At 38.2% G+C, this 24164-nt stretch overlaps 2 protein-coding genes across 6 annotated transcripts in view; one reads left to right on the top strand and one right to left on the bottom strand.

Moving 5' to 3' along the window:
- ATF6 (activating transcription factor 6) overlaps window positions 1-24164 on the bottom strand; it is a 222012-nt gene that overhangs the window by 123739 nt on the left and 74109 nt on the right. For all 5 annotated transcript variants that reach the window (XM_060134471.1, XM_060134465.1, XM_060134486.1 and 2 more), the window contains 3 exons: window positions 14406-14519; window positions 13232-13331; window positions 5301-5368 (listed from right to left, as the gene is read on the bottom strand). In XM_060134471.1, the coding sequence (XP_059990454.1) occupies window positions 5301-5368; window positions 13232-13331; window positions 14406-14519 (282 nt within the window). The remainder of the gene's footprint in view (window positions 1-5300; window positions 5369-13231; window positions 13332-14405; window positions 14520-24164) is intronic.
- On the top strand, window positions 6427-7616 carry LOC132515879 (chromobox protein homolog 1). The gene has a single exon (XM_060142241.1). It carries the CDS (start codon window positions 6623-6625, stop codon window positions 7178-7180), a length of 558 nt encoding a protein of 185 aa, XP_059998224.1. The 5' UTR covers window positions 6427-6622; the 3' UTR covers window positions 7181-7616.

The raw sequence follows: 24164 nt of genomic DNA on the forward strand, positions 1-24164 counted from the left end.
GCCATCTGTATGTCTTCTTTGGAGAAATGTCTATTTAGGTCTTCTGCCCATTTTTGATTTCGGTTGTTTGTTTTTTTAATATTGAGCTGCATGAGCTGTTTATATATTTTGGAGATTAATCCTGGGTCTGTTGATTCGTTTGAAAATATTTTCTCCCATTCTGAGGGTTGTCTTTTTGTCTTGTTTATGGTTTCCTTTGCTATGCAAAAGCTTTCACGTTTCCTTAGGCCCCACTTATTTTTGTTTTTATTTCCATTACACTAGGACGTGGATCAAAAAAGATCTTGCTGTGATTTCTGTCAAAGAGTGTTCTTCCTATGCTTTCCTCTAACAGTTTTATAGTATCCAGTCTTACACTTAGGTCTCTAATCCATTTTGAGTTTATTTTTGTGTATGGTGTTAGGGAGTGTTCTAATTTCATTCTTTTACATGTAGCTGTCAAGTTTTCCCAGCACCACTTATTGAAGAGATTGTCTTTTCACCATTGTATACCTTTGCCTCCTTCATCATAGATTAGTTGACCATTGGTGCGTGAGTTTATCTCCAGGCTTTCTATGCTGTTCCATTGATCTATGTTTCTTTTTTTGTGCCAATACCATATTGTGTTGATTACTGTAGCTTTGTAGTATAGTCTGAAGTAAGGGAGTCTGATTCCTCCAGCTCCGTTTTTTTCCCTCAAGATTGCTTTTGCTCTTCAGGGTCTTTCAGGTCTCCATACAAATTTTAAGATTTTTTGTTCTAGTTCTGTAAAAAATGCCATTGGTAATTTGATAAGGATTGCATTGAATCTGTAGCTTGCTTTGGGTAGTATAGTCATTTTCACAATGTTGATTCTTCCAATCCAAGAACATGGTATATCTCTCCATCTTTTTGTATCACCTTTAATTTCTTTTATCAGTGTCTTATAGTTTTCTGCATACAGGTCTTTTGTCTCCCTAGGTAGGTTTATTCCTAAGTATTTTATTCTTTTTGCTGCAATGGTAAATGGGAGTGTTTCCTTAATTTCTCTTTCAGAATTTTCATCATTAGTGTATAGGAATGCAAGAGATTTCTGTGCATTAATTTTGTATTCTGCAACTTTACCAAATTCATTGATTAGCTCTAGTAGTTTTCTGGGGGCATCTTTAGGATTCTCTATGTATAGTATCATGTCATCTGCAAACAGTGACAGTTTTACTTCTTCTTTTCCGATTTGGATTCCTTTTATTTCTTTTTCTTCTCTGATTGCCATGGCTAGGACTTTCAAAACTATGTTGAATAATAGTGGTGAGAGTGGACATCCTTGTCTTGTTCCTGATCTTAGAGAAAATGCTTTCAGTTTTTCACCATTGAGAATGATGTTTGCTGTGGGTTTGTCATATATGGCCTTTGTTATGTTGAGGTAGGTTCCCTCTATGCCCACTTTCTGGAGTTTTTATGATAAATGGGTGTCGAATTTTGTCAAAAGCTTTTTCTGCATGTATTGAGATGATCATATAGTTTTTATTCTTCAATTTGTTAATATGTTGTATCACATTGATTGATTTGCATATATTGAAGATCCCTGCATCCCTGGGATAAATCCCACTTGATCATGGTATATGATCCTTTTAATGTGTTGTTGGATTCTGTTTGCTAGAATTTTGTTGAGGATTTTTACATCTATATTCATCAGTGATATTGGTCTGTAATTTTCTTTTTTTTTTTTGTAGTATCTTTGTCTGGTTTTGGTATCAGGGTGATGGTGGCCTCATAGAATGTGTTTGGAAGTGTTCCTTCCTCTGCAATTTTTTGGAAGAGTTTGAGAAGGACGGGTGTTAGCTCTTCTCTAAATGTTTGATAGAATTCTCCGGTGAAGCCATCTGGTCCCGGACTTTTGTTTGTTGGAAGACTTTTAATCACAGTTTAAATTTCATTACTTGTGATTGGTCTGTTCACATTTTCTATTTCTTCCTGGTTCAGTCTTGGAAGGTTAACCCTTTCGAAGAATTTGTCCATTTCTTCCAGGTTGTCCATTTTATTGGCATAGAGTTGCTTGTGGTAGTCTCTTAGGATGCTTTGTATTTCTGCGGTGTCCGTGGTAACTTTTCCTTTTTCATTTCTAATTTTATTGATTTGAGTCCTCTCCCTCTTTTTCTTGATGAGTCTGGCTAATGGTTTATCAATTTTGTTTATCTTCTCAAAGAACAAGCTTTTAGTTTTATTGATCTTAGCTTTTGTTTCTATTCCATTTATTTTTGCTCTGATCTTTATGATTTCTTTCCTTCTGCTAACTTTGGGTTTTGTTTGTTCTTCTTTCTCTAGTTCCTTTAGGTGTAAGGTTAGATTGTTTATTTGAGATGTTTCTTGTTTCTTGAGGTAGGCTTGTATATATGAACTTCCTTCTTAGAAGTGCTTTTGCTGCATCCCATAGGTTTTGGATCGTCGTGTTTTCATTATCATTTGTGTCTAGGTATTTTTTGATTTCCTCTTTGATTTCTTCAGTGATCTCTTGGTTATTTAGTAATGTATTGTTTAGCCTCCATGTGTTTGTATTTTTTACGTTTTTTCCCCCGTAATTCATTTCTAATCTCATGGCGTTGTGGTCAGAAAAGACGCTTGATACGATTTCAGTTTTCTTAAATTTACTGAGGCTTGATTTGTGACCCAAGATGTGATCTATCCTGGTGTATGTTCCGTGTGCACTTGAGAAGAAAGTGTAATCTGCTGTTTTTGGATGGAATGTCCTATAAATGCCAATTAAATCTATCTGGTCTACTGTGTCATTTAAAGCTTCTGTTTCCTTATTAATTTTCTGTTTAGATGATCTGTCCATTGGTGTAAGTGAGGTGTTAAGGTCCCCCACTATTAGTATGTTACTGTAGATTTCCTCTTTTATAGCTGTTAGCAGTTGCCTTATGTATTGAGGTGCTCCTATGTTGGGTGCATGTATATTTACAACTGTTATACCTTCTTCTTGGATTGATCCCTTGATCATTATGTAGTGCTGTTCCTTGTCTCTTTTAACATTCTTTATTTTAAAGTCTATTTTATCTGATATGAGTATTGCTACTCCAGCTTTCTTTTTATTTCCATTTGCATGGAATATCTTTTTCCATCCCCTCACTTTCAATCTGAATGTATCCCTAGGTCTGAACTGGGTCTCTTGTAGACAGCATATATATGGCTCTTGTTTTTGTATCCATTCAGCAAGCCTGTGTCTTTTGGTTGGAGCATTTAATCCATTCACGTTTAAGGTAATTATCAATATGTATGTTCCTATGACCTTTTTTTTAATTGTTTGGGGTTTGCTTTTGTAGTTCCTTTTCTTCTCTTGTATTTCCCACTTAGAGAAGTTCCTTTAGCATTTGTTGTAGAGCTGGTTTGGTGGTGCTGAATTCTCTTAGCTTTTGCTTGTCTGTAAAGCTTTTTATTTCTCCATCAATTCTGAATGAGATCCTTGCCGGGTAGAGTAATCTTGGTTGTAGGTTCTTCTCTTTCATCACTGTAAGTATATCATGCCACTCCCTTCTTGCTTGTAGAGTTTCTGCTGAGAAATCAGCTGTTAACCTTATGGGAGTTCCCTTGTACATTATTTGTCGTTTTTCCCTTGCCGCTTTCAATAATTTTTGTCTTTAATTTTTGCCAATTTGATTACTATGTGTCTCAGCTTGTTTCTTCTTGGGTTTATCCTGTATGGGACTCGCTACGCTTCCTGGACTTGAGTGGCTATTTCTTTTCCCATGTTAGGGAAGTTTTTGACTATAATCTCTTCAAATATTTTCTCGGGTCCTTTCTCTCTCTCTCTTCTCCTTCTGGGACCCCTATAATGAGAATGTTGTTGCATTTAATGTTATCCCAGAGGTCTCTTAGGCTGTCTTCATTCCTTTTCATCCTTTTTTCTTTATTCTCTTCCATGGCAGTGAATTCCACCATTCTGTCTTCCAGGACACTTATCCATTCTTCTGCCTCAGGTATCCTGCTATTGATTCCTTCTAGTGTAGTTTTCATTTCAGTTATTGTATTGTTCACCTCTGTTTGTTTGGGTCTTCTGGGTCTTTGTTAAACATTTCTTGAACCTTCTTGATCTCTGCCTCCATTCTTTTTCTGAAGTCCTGGATCATCTTCACTATCATTATTCTGAATTCTTTTTCTGTAAGGTTGCCTATCTCCACTTCATTTAGTTGTTTTTCTGGGGTTTTATCTTGTTCCTTCAACTGGTACATAGCCCTCTGCCTTTTCATCTTGTCTATCTTTCTATGAATATCGTTTTTGTTCCACAGGCTGCAGGATTGTAGTTCTTCTTGCTTCTGCTGTCTGCCCTCTGGTGGATGAGGCTCTCTCAGTTACAGCATTTTTATCAACTGATCAATATATTACCCTGTTTTATGTGTTTCTATTTAAAGACACCTTCTTTAACAAATTCTATTCACTCATTAACACTGAACTCACAGTCAATAGCACTATATCTCATGCATGAATGAAGCTTTCTAACATGTGTATTTTCTCCACATGGCACAATACAGCTTTCTCAAGCTTATGAACACTAGGCAGCACTTCAGTACTATGCTTGGGGGCCATTTTACAGGAAGAACTCACAAGCAAAAATCATAAAATGTGAAAAATATGGCACTAAATAGACCTCAAAAAGGACAACTGTTTACAGTATGAGAGCTGAAACAGGAAGGCGAAGTATTGCTTTGTTAAACTTTTGGGAATGCAAATGACCATGACAGCACTTTCAGTATTGATTTTGGGGGTAGAAATAAATTTTTGCAAGTAAGCGGATTCATAAATACGGAATATATGAATAAGGAAGGTCAACTATAATTCACTTAAAACATTTTTTAAAGATTATTTTTTAAATAAGTTTCAGGTTCACAGCAAACTTGAGAGGAAGGTACAGAGATTAAAAACATTTTTAACTAATGAAGAAATAATATGAATATATTTTTAAATATACACATAGTAAATGAATGAAATATTCTGGTTATAGAGAACTGTTAGTTTCTACATATATCTGAATTACCTATTTTTACAAGATAATGATGAGAACAAGTTTAAGATGGAAGAGAAGTGTGTATTTCAACCTTACTGAAATCCTAGGTATTTAAAACTCCTGGGACCCCCCTGGTGGTCCAGTGGTTAAGACTCCAAGCTCCCAATGCAGGGGGCCCGGGTTCAATCCCTGGTCAGGGAACCACATCCCACATGCTACAACGAAGATCCTATATGCCACAACTAAGACCCGGAGCAGGTGAGTGAGTGAGTGAGTGAGTGAATGAATGAATGAATGAATAAATAATAAAATTCCTTAGCCAAGAGCTTCCACACTTTCTTACCTGATACTAGTGGTTTCTGTGTATTGGACAGCCATTAGCTGAGAATTTGAGCCCTGTTCCAGAGCACCCTGAAAGATAAAAAATGGTTATATGTCACATATATGTATATATATGTATATATGTATGTATATGTATATATATGTATATATATGTCATCATATGAAAAGCTTCCTATATTGACTCATTCTACATTTACTAAACTTCATTAAAGTATTCATAAAGTTTGTTTGGTTTTTTTTTTTGGCTGCTTTGGGTCTTCGTTGCTGTATACAGACTTTATCTAGTTGCAGCGAGCAGGGGCTACTCTTCGTTGTGGTGCATGGGCTTCTCATTGCGGTGGCTTCTCTTGTTGCGGAGCACAGGCTCTAGGCACATGGGCTTCAGTAGTTGTGGTGCACAAGCTCACTAGTTGTGGCACACAGGCTTAGTTGCTCCATGGCATGTGGGATCTTCCCAGACCAGGGATCAAACCCATGTCCCCTGCATTGGCAGGCAGATTCTTAACCACTGCGCCATCAGGGAAGTCCCCGTAAAGTTGTTTTCATGAATATACTGACATATTAAGTTCACATAACTAAACACCAATATAGAAATTAGAACTCTTTTGGTCACATTCTGGGCTGAGAGGTGTGTCTTACGGACAGTAAGACATTTAAGGCACTCCCCACAAAGATTAAAGAAATAGCTCAGGACTTCCCTGGTGGCGCAGTGGTTGAGAGTCTGCCTGCTGATGCAGGGGACACGGGTCTGTGCCCCGGTCCGGGAAGATCCCACATGCTGTGGAGCAGCTGCGCCCGTGAGCCATGGCCGCTGAGCCTGTGCGTCCGGAGCCTGTGCTCCACAACGGGAGAGGCCACAACAGTGAGAGGCCAGCGTGCCGCAAAAAAAAAGCTCAAAAACTTAGTCCAAGTATCACAAGGTTTATCACCAAGTCATACAAGTATTACCGAACACATAACAACTTACGTTTGTCTAAAATAATTATTTTCCGAATGTAAATTTCCTGAATTATGAAAGGTTCACAATGAAACTAGATCTTATTGTTTACTGAATTAAACACAAAGATCTTCATGCCTAAATACACCTGTGGACTAATCCATCATAAAGATATCTCATCGGAGGGGAGGGCCGTTGGCTGGGGCCTGCGGTACGCCGCTTCAGTGAGGGGCTCAACCGCGGTCAACCGGCTTGTTGCTTTTCTGGTCGCCACTCCCCTGGCCGGCCCGACAAGACGCGCTAGTAGCGCGGCACCGATTTCTCTCGGGCTCGTGGGCGCTGCTCTGAGCAGCGTCACCCTTTATACCAGAAAGCTGGCGGGCACTATGGGGAAAAAACAAAACAAGAAGAAAGTGGAGGAGGTGCTAGAAGAAGAAGAAGAAGAATATGTGGTGGAAAAAGTTCTTGACCGTCGAGTGGTAAAGGGCAAAGTGGAGTACCTCCTAAAGTGGAAGGGGTTCTCAGATGAGGACAACACATGGGAGCCAGAAGAAAACCTGGATTGCCCCGACCTCATTGCTGAGTTCCTGCAGTCACAGAAAACAGCACACGAGACAGATAAATCGGAGGGAGGCAAGCGCAAAGCTGATTCTGATTCCGAAGATAAGGGGGAGGAGAGCAAACCAAAGAAGAAGAAAGAAGAGTCAGAAAAGCCACGAGGCTTTGCCCGGGGTTTGGAACCGGAGCGGATTATTGGAGCTACAGACTCCAGTGGAGAACTCATGTTCCTGATGAAATGGAAAAACTCTGATGAGGCTGACCTGGTCCCTGCCAAGGAAGCCAATGTCAAGTGCCCACAGGTTGTCATATCCTTCTATGAGGAAAGGCTGACGTGGCATTCCTACCCCTCGGAGGATGATGACAAAAAAGATGACAAGAATTAACTCTCCTGAGTACCAGCCCCTGTCACATCTGACTGTGGGTTTCAGGTGGGGAAAGAAGGAGATCTACTTGTCTTGACACCGTAGAGGGGGCTTGAGAAGATGTCCTTTGAAGAGCCAGTATAGTTTCTGTGCCCTACAGCAGCCCAAGTGCTTTAAAGCCGCTCCATGCTGTATAGTTTGCACACCCATCCCAGTGGAGGGGAAGGAGGGTCAGTGTTTCAAGGCAACCCATTCTGAACTTTGCTGAGAAAAGCAAAGGGCCTTCTATGAAGGACAAAACTTGCAGAATGGGATGTGGGAGAGCAAAAGATACTGCAGATCTTCAAAGAGCATCTCCACAACCCACAGCCTTCTTCCCAATAGTGTTAACTCTGCATTTTTACAGCGTAGCATGTATGTAGTTTTTGGCTATTTCTGGTGTGTTATTTGGGGTGGGAGGGATGGGGTGGGGAAGAAGGGAGATGGGTTAGGATCATTTTTGTTAAAATTTGGGGCCTGTTGGGGGGAAATGGTGAAAGAAAGGAAAGAACAACTAATGATGATTTGGTTCTGTGTCCAGAATATTTCATCCTTTCAAAAAATGTCATTGGCAACCTAAATGAGGACTGTGAGAGACTGTTTAAAAGCTGTGAATGCCTGAAAATTAGAAGCCAAGGTGTTGCCTGCCTGAGCTTAATGCTGTTCCCAAAAAGCATTAAGCTTTGGTAACTTCTTAACTTCCCAATTAAGAAGTTACCAAAGCCGCCATTTGGGGGATGGAAACTGGTTGAGGAAAAGTCTTATTGGAGTGTATACACAGGCAGATCATTCTGTCTTAGAGGTGCTAATTCTTGAAATCGACAAGAAGACCCTTTCTTTTCCAATTTTGAAGTTATAAATATCAGCTTCTCCATCCAAGCCACTGGCTGAAGTATTTGGGGAAGGGCAGAGGGTGGTATAGGAGATGGGAGAGTAGGCAAAGACAAGGGCCGGTGCTCTTAGGGTGGAAAACTCTTGGAGCCTCTGTTTTTTGAACTTTGAAACCATTGGTGGCAGGGTTCAGTCACTGACAGCACAAGTTCACTGAGTCACTTCAAGAGTTGAATGATTTCTGAAGCCCTGGTCTCAGGAGATTAAATTTTCATACTGGGGCAGTGGTTCACTTTAAAACAAAACACATTTTTTTAATCCTAAGAATTAACTAAAACCCAAAATGCTGTCTTGAATCATGAGATCCATCAGTTCTTGACATCATTTAGACCTGCATCTAGAACTCCGTTGTAAAATCTTTTTAGGCATGTGTTAGGTTTCTGTGAAAACTTTTGTTTTTAAATGTTAAACTTCATACCAACACTGTCAGTTTTTGTCTTAATAAAACTATAGATTTATAAAAAAAAAAAAAAAAAAAAAAAAAAAAGATATCTCATCAATGATTCTTGGCCAGAGAACAGTCCAATCTGGAACTATTAGTGGTCCACATAGACTACACTGGAAACCTGTCTTCCATATAGCACCTGCTTTGCACTATGCTTTCTTATATACCCCAGCAGCTTTGTAAGCTGATCTTCAAAAAAGTTTTATAAGAGTATATCAGAGTTCAAGAGCACATTACCAATTATTATGTTAGGAAGTGACCATATTATTACCCTGTCAAACAGTGACTTGAATAACTGTTTAATCTTAAGATTACTAGCATTTGTGCATTACTATATCCATCCATCCTTCCTTCAGCAATCAAACTTTCATAGAGTGCCTACTACATGTACTGGTGCTACAGAATTTAACATTTGACTTTTGCCCTCTAGAAGCTTGCAGTTTAACTGGGAAGACAGATATGTAGAAATGATATAATGTGATGCTAAAATAGAAGAATATACAAAGGGTTATGGGAAGAGAAGAGGGAACAATTTTGTTTGGTGGTAGATGGAACCAATATGCAGGGATGAATAGAGGGCTTCCAATTTCTGGCTCTGTAACAAGTCAAGGGTCTAATTTTACGAAAATCTAATGTCAGTCTTACATATAGTAAGTTTAAAAATGTGTTAAACAAAAATAAAAAGCACAGATAAAATGAAAAGAAAAACAAATACATTTAAATAATAAAGTACTGTATTTATTGATATGCTTAGCAAGTAAGTAGTAAATCAAGCCAAAATTAAACTACAGCTAGTGGATAAATATAAAATTTAAAATAAACAGATTAAATAACTGGTGAATTTTAAATGATTTTGCTACTTTGGCACACATGAAATTAGCAGAGAAGTCTGAAAGAAGCCAGACTTCTTTCTCTAGGCTCAGAAATGAGTGGGTAAGCTTTAAGGAAAGCTGAGTTACAGAGACATCAGGCAAACAGCAATTGAATATGCCATTTACCTATCCAAGATTTACACCAATAAACAAAGGGACTTCTGAAAACTTGGCTATGAACTTCAGCATTTTTAGCTATGTGGATTTAGCAAAAGGTCACAATCAGCAAAAAAAAGTGAGACAGACATTTACATAGAAATGAGAAAGATATTAAAATCTCCAATTATGTTGCAGATTTATCTGTTTTTCCCTTTAGTTCTGTCACTTTTTTGCATTATGTTTTTGAAACTTTGTTACTTGGAGCCTATACATTTAGAATTTTTATGACTTCTTAATTTAGTATGTCAAAAGATAAGGCAAAAAACTCATTTAGGCCAATAATTTTCATCTAATTTTTCATAAAGCCCATTTTACCAGCTGTGTGGAATTCTCTACTGGCAATTATCTCTTCCTGCCCCCTTTTTGCTCTTCCCCTGTATAACAAGGGATGAAAGCCTGAAAACTATATTACCCAAACTTTTTTGCTACCAGGGTCCAGACATGATTTAGCTTCTACGAATAACATATACTTGCACCAGATTTGGAAAGCAGAAGGGAAACAGAGTCCATTTCTCCTCCAGCCATGGAGGCAGCTAACGTGTAGGCTTTGGCAGACTGGACACTGTATTCCAATGTCAGTAAACAGCTTTGGGACTCTGAGGTAACTGTGACATTAGTAATGAAGTACCAACAACCAATAAAGATGCCATAATAGGTGAACAAAAAGTGCCTGAGAGGCCCAGAGAAACACATACTGGATAATCATGGAATCTCAAATGTCAGAGCTTAAGCTCATTTAGACTAACCCTCATTATTTTATAGTTGAAAACAGTCCCTTAATGGTTAAGAGTCCATGTTTCTCAATATACTTTTAATGTACTTAGGAACCTATCATGTGCTGCTTCCAATTAGTCTCCAAATAATCAAATAGCTTAGGAGTTTCCATTAGTAGATAAACAGGTAAACCTGGTGAAACATATCCCATCCCAAAATAAAACCTCTTCCTTGATTCTTACAGCTACTCCATTTCTCTGTTTCCATTAATGGGGATCATCCTGAAATAATTTTCTCTATTTCCTCATTTTATTTTTACTTCCTGAACCCACATTGCTCAGACTTTTGTCATCACCACTCCAATGAGACAACCTTCATCAAAGTCACTAACAAGTTCTAATAATCAAATCCAATGGTAATTTCCCAGTCCTCATCTTAATCAACATCTCTTAACCTCTGTAACAGTAAATCACATCCTCTTCCTTAAAAACTTTCTTTGCTTGGGTTTTTGGATACAACTATCCTACATTTTTTCCTATTCTACTGGCCAGCCACTCCTCTTCCTTCTCAAGTGCTGATTTTTCCTTGTCTTTTAACCTCTAATGTTGACGTTGTTCCAGGGTTCAGTTCCTTACCTCTTTTCTCTTTTTACCTTCTCTCTAGGTGATATCATCCCAAATTGAACTTCCAGTCTCAACCTCTCCCCTATACTCCAGACCTGGATATCTGAGTAGCCACCTGACTTCTCCACTTGAATGTCTAATAGCCATCTCAAACTTAATATATCTAAAACTCTTTTTTCTTGCCTCCAACTCCTTCCCTACTCTCAGTCTCAGTAAATGGCATCATCATTCATCCAGTAGCTATAGCATAGGAATTATCACTGTTTCCTTTTTATTTTACAATAGCAATTTCATCATCTATACTTTCAAAATATATTTGGCATTCAAGTACTTTCCTCCACCTTCAAATCTACCACTCTAGTATGGCCCACAATGATCTCTCACCTACACTACTGAAATGGCTTAACTGGTCTCCCTACATCCATTCATGTTCCCTGCTGTGTTCTACCTGGGGTAGCAGTTAGAGCAATCTTTTAAAAATATAAATCAGATCAAGTCACAGCCTTGCTCAAACCTCTCAATGCTGTCCTCTCGCACCTAGGATGAAAACCTAAGTTCTCACCATTGCATATGAGATTTGATATGATTTAGCCTCCTCTGTCTTTCTGACATCATCTTTGGCTACTCTCCCCTTAGTCATTGTAATCCAGCCTTACTCAACTTCTTGATGTTCCTCAAATATGCAAACTGTTTCCTCCTGAGGGTCTCTATACTTTCTATTCCCTTGGTCTAAAAGCTGTTTCTCCAGATTTTCTCCTAGACCTTTACATTTTGTCCTTCATTTTCTGCCTATGGCAAAAGCTATGTTCTCACCAAACCCCTTCTTCATCCCAAGCACATAGGAAGACTACATTTGCCTAACCTTCTGCAAGGGAGGCTGAGAAAAGTGACAGAGTTTTAGTCAACTGAACATTGACTAAAGTCCAGGCCTGATCCCTAAAACATGCTGCATAATCTTCCAAACTTTCTTCCCCAACACCCAAAGCTAAAAGCAAAGGATTTCAAGTTGCTGGGCTACAATGTGGAAGAATCTGGATTCCTTAGTCACTGCTTGGAGGAAACCCATTCTAGAGAGCTACCTCAAACTCTGGGTGAGAAACAAATTTTTATTCCATTAAACTACTGAGATTTTGAGGCTAAATGTTATAACAGCTGGTAATAACTACCTTGACAATACCTTACTCAAGTGGTATCTCTTTAGAGAAGGATTCTCTAACCACCCAATCTAAAATAGCCACTCACCTCTCCATTCGAACTCTAACTTCCAACCCTGCTTTTTCTTTAGAGAACTTCTAATTTTTAGTATATTTATTTATTTACTTGTTTATTTATTTTTTAATTTAATTTTTTCCCTCATGATGAGAACTTTAAAGATCTACTCTCTTAGCAACTTTCAAATATACACTACAGTATTATTAACTATGGTTATCATGCAGTAAACTACATCCTCATGACTTCTTTATTTCAAAACTGGAAGTCTGTACCCTCCACCCACCACCTCTGGCAACCACAATCTGTTCTCTGTATCCATGAGTTTGTTGGGTTTTTTTTTTAAGATTCCACATGTAAATGAGATCATATGGTATTTGTCTTTTTTTGTATGACTTATTTCACTTTACGTGTTTATGGTTTATCTTTCCCATTAGAATGTAAGTTCCATGAAGGCAGGGATTTTATCATACCCTCTACTGTATTCCCAGGGTCGAGAACAGTACCTGGCTCATTATTACTACCACAGGTAACATTTGCTGGGAGCTTGCAATGTGTCAGTCTAAGTGCTTCAGAAGTAGTAATAAATAGTTGAATGACAGAAAGACTATAAATGGTGCTTTGTGGTAAACAATATTAAGATAGAAGCCCAATTTAATAGGTTCTAAATAAGAGCTGTCATTAACCTGTAGTGCTACAAGTCTAAGTACAAAAATGCCCTCCACGGAGATGTGCCTTCACTTCTAAGCTGTCCTACATTTGAAAAGCTCTAAGAACAGAGGAGATAAACAGTATCATTTATTATATTATTTGTGCCAAAAACATGTCATACAGATGTCCATGCATAAAACCCCTGGCTTGAAAGCAAATTTGAGGGAGAGAGCAGGAAACAGCACTATGTCTGAGCAGGAAATACTAGTGCTATAAAACCTAAATGAGTGCTGTGAAACCTGGGAGGAGGGCTTCAATGGCAGTGACACCTGCTTCAGTAGCAGCAGGAGGTAGTGGGAAGTGGCTAAAGTTCAAGCTTCCCAAATGTTCCAAAGAAGAGAGCAACACATCTACAGGAAGCCTTCTAACAAATATGCCAACTATTGTTCAAAGACAAACAGAAACAAACCTGAAGAATACGGGTTTTCTGTTGATTATTTGTCGTTCTTCTCGACTTGGTCCTTTCCACTTCGTGTCTATGAACCCACCCTCGAAGTTCATGATTTAACCTATAAAATAGCTTAATTAGTTAAACATATTTCATAGAAAGAGATGTCTCACCTTTGGTTGGAAATGAATTTAATCATATTCTGAGGTAAAGAGCATTCCAAGTGCCTAATGGTTCAATATTTTTTGATTTGAGAAAGCTAAGACACTTAATGTTATCTTTAATGACATGCATTTTTATATGGTAGCCTCCTCAATCGTGAGTTCAAAATTCAAAGAAAATTAGAGCTAAATACCTGTCAAACATCAATATTGGATGCAAAGGTTTTTCCACAAAATAGTATTTCCTGTTTCTGCTCTTGGACTATGTACACACAAATACTGGAGACACTGGAGAGCACAAAACAAGTCATAGGACTCCTAACAACAAATGGATTCATTAAAGCCTTTGAAAATCATGCTTTTTTTGGGAATAGAAAAAGAATGAATCAACTGCTCAGGAGGAGAAATTTCAAGGTACTATAATCCAAATTTTCCAACACTGGAAATTAAAAAAAAAAAAAAAAGCCAGTTCAAATACAACTTCCCTTTATTTTGCTTACTCTTTAGAGCAGTTGTGAAGATGTCAGACTATACTTACTTAAATATAGTTGATTACTACGTATCACAATAAAACTGAAGCAGTTTTTGAGGTTCAAAGATAGGATCCAAAATCACAGGAAAAAATTCAAGGGAAAAGTAGATAAAGAAAAGTACACTAATGTGAAAATGACTCCAGAATCACGTATCTTCAAATTATTATCTTCCTAATTTGAAGAAAAAGGTACTTTCCACTATGAATGTTACCACTGCAAGTCTAACACTTACCCTGAATTTTTATATTAATATCATTCTTCAGTTTTCAAATAAGACATATTTAAGTATACAACCCCAATACCATCACATGAAATAGACCCATCACCATCTCTATCAGGTTGCTGCGGAAACTGGACAACAATTGATATGCCTACGGTTATTCAATAAATAATTCATAGTTTTCTCAACCACTTGGTTAATTTGAACAAATACTTTTCTAGGTTCCAAAGCTAAACACAGGAACCCACTCAGATATATCTGCAACAACTGAAAACACTCACCTGAGAGATTCTGTTGTGTTAATCAGGGGCTGACAGGGAGGTGGAGGAATATAGAGTAGTGGTTTTTCAGTTAGCACCATCAGGGCTTTGTCATTTGAAACAGAATGGTCATATCTGAAAAACAGATTTACAAAATGTGTTACCTTCTGTCTTAAATTCCTAAGACGAAGATTGCTATAAGAAAGTCATTGCTAGTATTAAGATTTCATGGAAATAAAAATACTGTATAAACAACGAAGTCCTACTGTATAGCACAGAGAACTATAGTCAATATCCTGATAAACCATAATGGAAAAGAATATGAAAAACAATGCGTGTGTGTGTGTGTGTGTGTGTGTGTGTGTGTGTGTGTATACATATAAAATGGAATCACTCTGCTGTACGGGAGAAATTAACACAACATTGTAAATCAACTATACTTCAACAAAAAAAGTTTTTAATATTGTAAATAGAACATACTGCAGGAAAGAAGTGAATGTAATTTAAAAAGGAGGGAAGTATAGACCACACAGCACAAATTTCATTTTCCAGTTTTCTACAGAGATTATCATGGTAGTTCACATTTATTGCTCAATTATTATGTACCCGAAACTAGGGATACAATGATAACACATGGCTCATATCTTCAATGAGATCAAGGCATACACAGTGCTGCTGGAACAGAGGTGGTGACAAAGTAAGAGGGGAAATTGGGGGAAAGACCCACCAATTGATAGGAAAGACTTACGATTGATAGGAAAGTATTATGTAACTAGGACTGAAGTTTTGTGGTCATTCTCATATCTGTGATAACAGAATTGAATAGTCTCCTTAAAACAGTGTGTGTGGTAGGGGAAAGGGAAAGCATAAAATACTTGGTAGGAGAAAAGTAAAAGCTTTGAAAAGCTAAATATAAATTTTAGAATCCCTAATAAAACAACAGAGTGACATTAACCAGTTATTCTATTAACTTCAAAAAATATACTTTCCTAATCATCACAGTGATCTATATCATGCAAATTCATATCCAGGATGTGACGTAGGGAGCAAAATCTGAGTTGAAAATTAGAATCTGAGCTGAGGGCATTATTGTTATTTATTCCCTTCAGTCGGCTATTTTAACCTTTCTCACTAAGAAATCTTAGCTCTATCTTGAATTTCTTTATATACAATACTCTGGATTTAGAAAACTGGATATATTAAAATCTAAAAAGAAAAACTATAAACACAAAATTGGACACAGCTAGATTTGTACTTTTCATTAATTCAATCAACAAATATTTACTGAATACCAACTGTGTGCCAGGTACTGTGCTAGGTGCTGGAATTCCAATAGGGAACAAGGGAAATGAAGTCTCCATCCTCAAAGACCTTAGTGGGGAAGATGGACCAAATACAAGAAAACAAACACATAAAATAAATCCAAACTGTGTTAAGAGCTATGAAAGAAATAAGCATATGGTTGAAATAGAAAACCAACAACAATGCCTACTTTAGATAAAATGGTCTGAAAAGGAGATGGTATTTAAGACAAGGCATAAAGGATGAGAGGAAGCCAGCCCTATAGAAACTGGGGTAAGAGCGTTCTAGACAGAGGCAGGTGGGACAAAGGAGGATTTAAGGAACTTAAGGAAAACTACTCATCAGCTGAAGAGTTGTAAGCAAGTGAGGGAGGCACAAGATGAGGTTGGAAAGACAGAGACCAGATTATGATAAGGAATTACTAAATTTAGTAAGAAGCCACAAAAGGGTATTAAGTAGAGAAGTGATATATTTTAATTTACATTTATGCCTTGCCATTGTTACCAAAAACAGTTTTGATAGAGGCAAAAGGGGAAGCTGGGAGACCAGTTAGGAGAGATCTATAGCAATCTGGGCAAGAGATGAAGATACTATGGACTAAGGTGGTGGCAATGAAGATGAAGAAGAATGAACCAATTCAAGATAATATTTGGAAAGAACATCAACAGTACATGTTGAAAGGGAGGAACCAGGGTTTCTGACTTGAGAAACAGAAATAAAGAAGCCTGTTGTAACCATTTTATCCTGGGTTGTCTGGTGCACGAGTGGTGAAGCAGTCCTCTCAGAGATGAGGGAACATGGCGCTGCTCCCACGTGCATGGTTGTCTCTGTCAGTACAGTGTCTAAACCGCAAGGCTTGATTGACCCAGTTTCACTGTTTCCACCTGAGCTGATAAGGGCCTGCCTCCCTCAGGATCCTTGTGGAGCCATGTGGCTGACAGGGTCTTGGTGCTCCGGCCAGGTGTCAGGCCTGTGCCTCTGAGGTGGGAGAGCTGAGTTCAGGACATTGGTCCACAAGAGACGTCCCAGCTCCATGTAATTTCAAATGGCAAAAGCTTTCCCAGAGATCTCCATCTCAACGCTAAGACCCAGCTCCACTCTACAACCAGCAAGCTAGAGTGCTGGACACCCTATGCCAAACAACTAGCAAGACAGGAACACAACCCCACGCATTAGCAGAGAGGCTGCCTAAAATCATAATAAGATCACAGACACCCCAAAACACACCACCAAACACGGTCTTGCCCACCAGAAAGACAAGATCCAGCCTCATCCACCAGAACACAGGCACCAGTACCCTCCACCAGGAAGCCTACACAACCCACTGAACCAACCTTAGCCACTGGGGGCAGACACCAAAAACAATGGGAACTACGAACCTGCAGGCTGCAAAAAGGAGACCCCAAACACAGTAAATTAAGCAAAATGAGAAGACAGAAAAACAAACAGCAGATGAAGGAGCAAGGTAAAAACCCACCAGACCAAACAAATGAAAAGGAAATAGGCAGTCTACCTGAAAAAGATTTCAGAGTAATGATAGTAAAGATGAACCAAAATCTTGGAAACAGAACGGAGAAAATACAAGAAACATTTAACAAGGACCTAGAAGAACTAAAGAGCAAACGAACAATGATGAACACCACAATAAATGAAATTTAAAATTCTCTAGAAGGAATCAATAGCACAATAACTGAGGCAGAAGAACAGATAAGTGACCTGGAAGATAAAATAGTGGAAATAACTCCTGCAGAGCAGAATAAAGAAAAAAGAATGAGAAGAATTGAGGACAGTCTCAGAGACCTCTGGGACAATATTAAACTCACCAACATTTGAATTATAGGGGTCCCAGAAAAAGAACAGAAAAAGAAAAGGACTGAGAAAATATTTGAAGAGATTATAGTTGAAAACTTCCCTAAAATGGGAAAGGAAATAGTTAATCAAGTCCAGGAAGCACACGGAGTCCCATACAGGATAAATCCAAGGAGAAACACGCTAAGACACATATTAATCAAACTACCGAAAATTAAATACAAAGAAAACATATTAAAAGCAGCAGGGAAAAAGAACAAATAACATACAAGGGAATCCCCATAAGGTTAACAGCTGATCTTTCAGCAGAAACTCTGCAAGCCAGAAGGGAGTGGCAAGACATATTGAAAGTGATGAAAGGGAAAAACCTACAACAAAGACTACTCTACCCAGCAAGGACCTCATTCAGATTCAATGGATAAATTAAAATCTTTACAGACAAGCAAAAGCTAAGAGAATTCAGTACCACCAAACCAGCTTTACAACAAATGCTAAAGGAACTTCTCTAGGCAGGAAACACAAGAGAAGGAAAAGACCTATAATAACAAACCCAAAACAATTAAGAAAATGCGAATAGGAACATACATATCGATGACTACTTTAAATGTAAATGGATTAAATGCTCCCACCAAAAGACACAGACTGGCTGAATGGATACAAAAACAAGACCCGTATATATGGTGTCTACAAAAGACCCACTTCAGACCTAGGGACACATACAGACTGAAAGTGAGGGGATGGAAAAAGATATTCCAGCAAATGGAAATCAAAAGAAAGCTGGAGTAGCAATTATCATATCAGACAAAACAGACTTTAAAATAAAGACTATTACAAGAGACAAAGAAGAACACTACATAATGATCAAGGGATCAATCCAAGAAGAAGATATAAGAATTGTAAATATTTATGCACCCAATAAAGAAGCGCCTCAATACATAAGGCAATGAGAAAAACATAATTCAAAAAGAGTCATGTACCACAAGCTTCACTGAAGCTCTATTTACAATAGCCAGGACATGGAAGCAACCTAAGTGTCCATCGACAGATGAATGGATAAAGAAGATGTGGTATATATATACAACGGAATACTACTCAGCCATAAACAGAAACAAAATTGAGTTATTTGTAGTGAGGTGGATGGACCTAGAGTCTGTCATACAAAGTGAAGTAAGTAAGAAAGATAAAAACAAATACCATATGTTAACACATATATATGGAATCTAAAATTTTTTAAGAATGGTCATGAAGAACCTAGGGGCAGGATGGGAATAAAGACTCATACCTACAAGAGAATGGACTTGTGGACATGGGGAGTGGGAAGGGTAAGCTGGGACAAAGTAGGAGAATGGCATGGAAATATAAACACTACCAAATGTAAAATAGATAGCTAGTGGGAAGCAGCCGCATAGCACAGGGAGATCAGCTCGGTGCTTTGTGACCACCTAGAGGAGTGGGATAGGGAGGGTGGGAGGGAGAGAGACACAAGAGGGAATAGATACGGGGATAAATGTATATGTATAGCTGATTCACTTTGTTATAAAGCAGAAAATAACACACCATTGTAAAGCAATTATACTCCAATAAAGGTGTTAAAAGAAATAAAAAAACAAAATAAAAGGATCATACACATCAAGTGGGGTTATCCCAGGAATGCAATGATTCTTTAATATATGCATATCAATCAATGTGATAAACCATATAAACAAACTGAAGGAGAAAAACCATATAATCATCTCAATAGATGCAGAAAAAGCTTTCAACAAAATTCAAAACCCATCTATGATAAAAACCCTCCAGAAAGTAGGCATAGAGGAAACTTTCCTCAACATAATAAAGGCCATATATGACAAACCCACAGCCAACATCGTTCTCAATGGTGAAAAACTGAAACCATTTCCCCTAAGATCAGGAACAAGACAAGAGTGTCCACTCTCACCAGTATTATTTAACATAGTTTTGGAAGTTTTAGCCACAGCAATCAGAGAAGAAAAAGAAATAAAAGGAATACAAATCAGAAAAAAAGAAGTAAAGCTGTAACCCTTTGCAGATGACGTGATACTACACACAGAAAATCCTAAAGATGCTACCAGAAGACTACTAGAGCTAATCAATGAATTTGGTAAGGTACCAGGATACAAAATTAATGCACAGAAATCTCTTGCATTCCTATACACTAATGATAAAAAATCTGAAAGAGAAATTAAGGAAACACTCCCATTTACCACTGCAACAAAAAGAATAAAATACCTAGGAATAAACCTACCTAAGGAGACAAAACACCTGTATGCAGACAACTATAAGACACTGATGAAAGAAATTAAAGATGATACTAACAGATGGAGAGATATACCAAGTTCTTGGATTGGAAGAATCAACATTGTGAAAATGACTATACTACCCAAAGCAATCTACAGATTCAATGTAATCCCTATCAAACTACCACTGGCATTTTTCACAGAACTAGAACAAAAAATTTCACAATTTGTATGGAAACACAAAAGACCCCGAACAGCCAAGGCAATCTTGAGAAAGAAAAATGGAGCTGGAGGAATCAGGCTCCCAGACTTCAGACTATACTACAAAGGTACAGTAATCAAGACAGTATGGTACTGGCACAAAAACAGAAAGATAGATCAATGGAACAGGCCATAAAGCCCAGAGATAAAGCCATGCACATATGCTCACCTTATTTTTTATAAAGGAGGCAAGAATATACAATGGAGAAAAGACAGCATCTTCAATAAGTGGTGCTGGGATAACAGGACAGCTACATGTAAAAGAATGAAATTACACCACTCCCTAACACCATACACAAAAATAAGCTCAAAATGGATTAAAGACCTAAATGTAAGGCCAGAAACTATAAAACTCTTAGAGGAAAACATAGGCAGAACACTCTATGACATAAATCACAGCAAGATCCTTTTTGACCCACCTCCCAGAGAAATGGAAATAAAAACAAAATTAACCAATGGGACCTAATGAAACTTCAAAGCTTTTGTACAGAAAAGGAAACCATAAACAAGACCAAAAGACAACCCTCAGAATGGGAGAAAATATTTGCAAATGAAGCAACTGACAAAGGATTAATCTCCAAAATTTACAAGCAGCTCATGCAGCTCAATGTGAAAAAAACAAACAACCCAATGCAAAAATGGGCAGAAGACCTAAATAGACATTTCTCCGAAGAAGATATACAGACTGCCAACAAACACATGAAAGAATGCTCAACATCATTAATCATTAGAGAAATGCAAATCAAAACTACAATGAGATATCATCTCACACCAGTCAGAATGGCCATCATCAAAAAATCTAGAAACAATAAATGCTGGAGAGGGTGTGGAGAAAAGGGAATACTCTTGCACTGCTGGTAGGAATGTGAATTGGTACAGCCACTATGGAGAACAGTATGGAGGTTCCTTAAAAAACTACAAATAGAACTACCATACGACCCAGCAATCCCACTACGAGGCATATACCCTGAGGAAACCATAATTCAAAAAGAGTCATGTACCACAATGTTCATTGCAGCTCTATTTACAATAGCCCAGAGATGGAAACAACCTAAGTGTCCATCATCGGATGAATGGATAAAGAAGACGTGGCACATATATACAATGGAATATTACTCAGCCATAAAAAGAAACGAAATTGAGCTATTTGTAATGAGGTGGATAGACCTAGAGTCTGTCACACAGAGTGAAGTAAGTCAGAAAGAGAAAGACAAATACCATATGCTATCACATATATATGGAATTTAAGAAAAAAAATGTCATGAAGAACCTAGGAGTAAGACAGGAATAAAGACACAGACCTACTGGAGAATGGACTTGAGGATATGGGGAGGGGGAAGGGTGAGCTGTGACAAAGCGAGAGAGAGGCATGGACATATATACACTACCAAACATAAGGTAGATAGCTAGTGGGAAGCAGCCACATAGCACAGGGTGATCAGCTCGGTGCTTTGTGACCGCCTGGAGGGGTGGGATAGGGAGGGTGGAAGGGAGGAAGACGCAAGAGGGAAGAGATATGGGAACATATGTATATGTATAACTGATTCCCTTTGTTATAAAGCAGAAACTAACGCATCATTGCTAAGCAATTATACTCCAATAAAGCTGTAAAAAAATTTTTTTAAAAAGGTAAAAAAGATAAAAATTATTAAAAAACAAAAGGCAGAACACTCTATGACATAAATCACAGCAAGATCCTTTTTGACCCACCTCCTAGAGAAATGGAAATAAAAACAAAAATAAACCAATGAGACCTAATGAAACTTCAAAGCTTCTGCACAGCAAAGGAAACCATAATCAAGAAAAAAAGACAACCCTCAGAATGGGAGAAAACATTTGCAAATGAAGCAACTGACAAAGGATTAATCTCCAAAATTTACAAGCAGCTCATGCAGCTCAATGTGAAAAAAACAAACAACCCAATCCAAAAATGGGCAGAAGACCTAAATAGACATTTCTCCAAGGAAGATATACAGATTGCCAACAAACACATGAAAGGATGCTCAACATCATTAATCATTAGAGAAATGCAAATCAAAACTACAATGAGATATCATCTCACACAAGTCAGAATGGCCATCATCAAAAAATCTACAAACAAGAAATGCTGGAAAGGGTGTGGAAGAAAGGGAACCCCCTTGCACTGTTGGTGGGAATGTAAATTGATACAGCCACTATGGAGAACAGTATGGAGGTTCCTTAAAAAATTTTAAATAGAACTACCAGACGACCCAGCAATCCCACTAATGGGCATATACCCTGAGAAAAACATAATTCAAAAAGAGTCATGCACCACAATGTTCACTGCAGCTCTATTTACAAAAGCCAGGACATGGAAGCAATCTAAGTGTCCACTGACAGATGAATGGGTAAAGAAGATGTGGCATATATATCCAGTGGAATATTACTCAGCCATAAAAAGAAATGAAATTGAGTTATTTGTAGTGAGGTGGATGGACCTAGAGACTGTCATACAGAGTGAAGTAAGTCAGAAAGAGAAAAATAAATACTGTATGCTAACACATATATATATGGAATCTAAAAAAAAATTTTAAATGGTCATGAAGAACCTAGGGGCCGGACAGGAATAAAGACACAGATGTAGAGAACGAGTTGAGGACACGGGGAGGGGGAAGGGTAAGCTGGGATGAAGTGAGAGTGGCATGGACATATGTACACTACCAAGTGTAAAACAAATAGCTAGAGGGAAGCAGACACATAGCACAGGGAGATCAGCTCGGTGTTTTGTGACCACCTAGAGGGGTGGGATAGGGAGGGTGGGAAGGAGGAAGACGCAAGAGGGAAGAGATATGGGGATATATGTATATGTATAGCTGATTCACTTTGTTATAAAGCAGAAACTAACACACCATTGTAAAGCAATTATACTCCAATAAAGATGTTAAAAAAAAACAGGAAAAAAAAGAAGCCTATTGTAGACAAGTGGGTGGAAACAGAATATGGAGAAGGACCTCGAGTTTCACTGTGCAGGTGTTAAGTTTGAAATGTTAAAAGAGAATTCAAGGAAACTACTGGATATATGACTCTGGAGACTCAGAAGTCTGGACGGGAAACATAAATTCAAGAGTCATCAGGATATATAGAAATGGACTGTGTGCTAAATTATGGCAGAAAGAAGACAAAAAAGTTCAGAGTTCCAAGCCTTAAGATCTGGATAGCGGAGGAGCCTACAAAGATGAAACAGAGCCGATGAAAAAAGAGGAAACTAAAAATGTAGCAATACAAAAGAAGAATGCTTCAAGGAGGAGTGATCTACACAGCCAAGTGCTGAGGAAAGGTCAAGTGAGATGAAAACAAGTTTTCACTGAATTTGACAGTGCTGAATTCACTGGCCCCCTTGACAAAAATAATTTTGGCAGAGTGGAAAACTAACTTCAAGATAAAAGTCAGAGACTTCTATGTATGCCACATACAAGGGGAAAAAAGCAACAGCTGAGGGTATATAGATGATTCTTCCCTACAGGTTGCACCAGAAACATTCTTGATGTCCTTTCTTATGCCTGTTAGGGCTATTTGAAATAAAACAGAGATGGTGGTACATAAGTAATGACTGCACACACAAAAGGAAATCAGCCTAAACTAGCTGCTGAGGGAGAAGAAAAAAAAACTCTGCCTTGCACTTGGTAAATTCTGAATGCTTATAAGAAAAGGCTGTTTGCCACACTAAAAAAAAAAAGAAAAAACTGTCAAGAACAAAGATCTGTCACATATTTGTTATTTTAAAAATCAGGCCTGGGCTTCCCTGGTGGCGCAGTGGTTGAGAGTCCGCCTGCCGATGCAGGGGACACGGGTTCGTGCCCCAGTCCGGGAAGATCCCACATGCCGTGGAGCGACTGGGCCCGTGAGCCATGGCCGCTGAGCCTGCACGTCCAGAGCCTGTGATCCGGAACGGGAGAGGCCACAGCAGTGAGAGGCCCGCGTACCGCAAAAAAAAAAAAAAAAAAAAAAATCAGGCCTAAAATACAAATGCTTAAGTCCATCAGCAAAGTCTAAAACTACTATTGAAAATGTAATTCTGATTTATAATTTTATTTCCGTGTGATACACTCTAGTAATGATTTCCGCACATCTGTGCTGACTGGCTTTGTTCTATCAGCCAAAAATATTCTTTGGAAAAGAAAAAAAAATCTGA

This window comes from Lagenorhynchus albirostris, chromosome 2 (genome assembly GCF_949774975.1).
Source record: "Lagenorhynchus albirostris chromosome 2, mLagAlb1.1, whole genome shotgun sequence".
NCBI classification, from domain to species: Eukaryota; Metazoa; Chordata; class Mammalia; order Artiodactyla; family Delphinidae; genus Lagenorhynchus; species Lagenorhynchus albirostris.